This window comes from Octopus bimaculoides, chromosome 14, assembly GCF_001194135.2.
Source record: "Octopus bimaculoides isolate UCB-OBI-ISO-001 chromosome 14, ASM119413v2, whole genome shotgun sequence".
NCBI lineage: Eukaryota > Metazoa > Mollusca > Cephalopoda > Octopoda > Octopodidae > Octopus > Octopus bimaculoides.
This window is the reverse complement of record NC_068994.1, coordinates 14,002,715-14,005,258: the sequence shown is the minus strand read 5'-3', so window position 1 is coordinate 14,005,258 and position 2,544 is coordinate 14,002,715. Positions and strand designations below refer to the sequence as shown.

General features: G+C 36.7%; 1 protein-coding gene across 4 annotated transcripts in view; it reads left to right on the top strand.

The window, feature by feature from the left end:
- Window positions 1–2,544, top strand: part of LOC106874302 (ectonucleoside triphosphate diphosphohydrolase 4) — a 58,430-nt gene that overhangs the window by 17,825 nt on the left and 38,061 nt on the right. Inside the window, exon 1 of one of the 4 annotated variants that reach the window (XM_014921987.2) lies at window positions 1,825–2,082. The exons of 1 other annotated variant lie outside the window; for it this stretch is intronic. In XM_014921987.2, coding sequence (XP_014777473.1) covers window positions 2,063–2,082 — 20 coding nt within the window. In that variant the 5' untranslated portion in view covers window positions 1,825–2,062. Of the gene's footprint in view, window positions 1–1,824; window positions 2,083–2,544 lie in introns of those variants that run through there. 2 more of the 4 variants (XM_014921986.2, XM_014921989.2) reach the window with 2 other exon arrangements.

Sequence of the window (2,544 nt, the reverse complement as noted above, 5' to 3'; positions counted from 1 at the left end):
AATGGTGCATCTCATGTGCCACCCGCACAAGAACCAGTCCAGGGGCACTGGCAACGATCTTTATATATATATATATATATATATATATATATATAAATGGAACTAGATGTGAGTTATCTCGCTTGTCTATGACTTCCAAGTGTTTTAACACCAGCTAAGTTGACTAGAATATATTCTCTTATGTCAATAATGACAGCTTGCCCACAAACTGGCAAAACACATACCTTGTGTGTTCGTGTATTTGATATTGTTTTTATCCCTCAGACTGCTTCTCATTCATATTTGATATATATATATATATAAATATACACACACACACACACATATATATATGTCAGTGCTGCCTGACTGGCTCCTGTGCCGGTGGCATGTAAAACGCACCATTCAAGTGTGGTCGATGCCAGTACTGCCTGACTGGCCCTTATGCCAGTGAAACGTAAAAAGCACCCACTACACTTTGGGAGTGGTTGGCATTAGGAAGGGCATCCAGCTGTAGAAAAACTGCCGGATCAGATTAGAGCCTGGTACAGCCTTCTGGCTTGCCACCCCTCAGTCAAACCGTCCAACCCATGACAGCATGGAAAGCTGACGTTAAATAACTACGATGATGATGAAATACATGCGAGGCATAGGTGTGTGGTTCTAGAAGTTTGATCACCAGCCACATGGTTTTAAGTTCAGTCCTACTGTATGCTGCCTTGAGCAAATGTCTTCAACTATAAGAACCGAGTTTACCAAAACTGAGGAAAGCCCATCATGTGCGTGTGTGTGTGTGTGTGTGTGTGTGTGAGAGAGAGAGAGAGAGAGAGAGAGAGAGAGAGAGAGAGAGAATGTGTATGTTTGGATGAGTGAATTCATATTTCCTTTCTCTGCACATGTTCACTGGTTGTAGTTCTATAGACTGGGAGCTTGCTGCATCAGTTGAAAACAGATGAGACTGTATTCAGGAGGGTATCCAGTTCAAAAATCTTCTGCCCCTGCCCCCAATGTACTTCCATCTGATCTATGCAAACGTGGGAAAAGTAGCCAGTAAAACAACAGTGACAGTGGTGGTGACAACAGTAAAATATTGTACTCAGTATGCGCACACACACACACACACTTTTTAAAAGCAGAATCAGTAAGTGAAGAACTTCAGTTCTTGTTTCAAATACTCTTACCTGATTGATGTGTTCTGTCATTCAACAATGGTATTTGTTTCTCTCAGTTTGCAAGCTGTGTACCTTTTTCTGACCTCCTAACCCACCCTCTATGGAGGGTGATTCATATTTTACCCAATTCGAATAACGTCTGTTACTTTGGTGACATTTTATGATTCTTTGTGATTAATTAGAATAGTATTCCTACTCCTTTCAACTAATTATTGTTTTTTAATTAGTGCTTGTCAAAAATCGATGTAGCTAACATTTTCATGCCATACTTTATGATACTGATGTGTCATAACTTTCATTCTAAGAGTCTCCGTTGGTTAACTATTGACAGCTGAAGCTGTTCCATTCTCAGCATTAGTTTATCTTCATCTATAATCTGGATTTAAATATATTGATGATATTTTCCTGGTGATATCACTGGAGACATAGATCTTTTGGGAGGTACTAGACATCATTCATCTGGTCTGTAAAGTGTCCCAGTACCCAACAGTGTGGTGGGTATATTGATAATTTACTACATGCTTGGGATATTTTTAGTAGCCAGTGTCTCTGTCATGTGTCGCCAGGTGTCACTTTGAGGATTTTATACATAAACTTCATTGTAGTTGTGACGTGGTTGCAGCTCAGCTGTGATCAAGGATTACTCTCACAAGAATAAATTGATAGGTTATTAATAACCTTAAGAGTAACATATTGCATTGAAAGTAACATATGGCTTTAATATTAGTTAATATAACAGCTTACCTTTTGCAAATAGTCCTATAAAAATATAAGACATGGATAAATGTGTAGGAGGATGGATTATAGTTTGTGTGCTGTTTTACAGGTGTTATTGTAACTAGCTGACGTAAATTTATATATATATATAAGGTACACGTATACCAGTAGCCAGTCATTTTATTATACACAAAATGACTGACCCATCATCCAGGTAAGAATGTTTAAAACAAGAAATCTTCACTTTTAAATTTTGCCGTTTAATGTATACTTCTGTAATATATTTAAGTTTTTTCTTAACATGTATGTAATTAAGTAAGCATCCGTGTTTTAAAATTAGATATAAATTTACTCAGTACAAATAGAGTATAGGTTATAGTTTTATTTCAAAGCTAAAAGTTTCTAAATTTCAAGTTCCCCATACTCAGGTAGCAGTCATATGAAAGTATTGTGTAATATGTCTACGATATGTCATAGTTCTATCTTGTGTTGTCTTTGCGTATTTTCATGTGTATGTATAGGGGAAGGAAGGTCATTTCCCTGTCATAATTTTTTACAACTGACCTAAATAATTGTTTATTTTAACTTAGGTGAGTCCTTCCTGATATATATGTGTGTGTGTATATATATATATATATATATGTGTGTGTGTGTGTGTGTATCATCATCATCATCG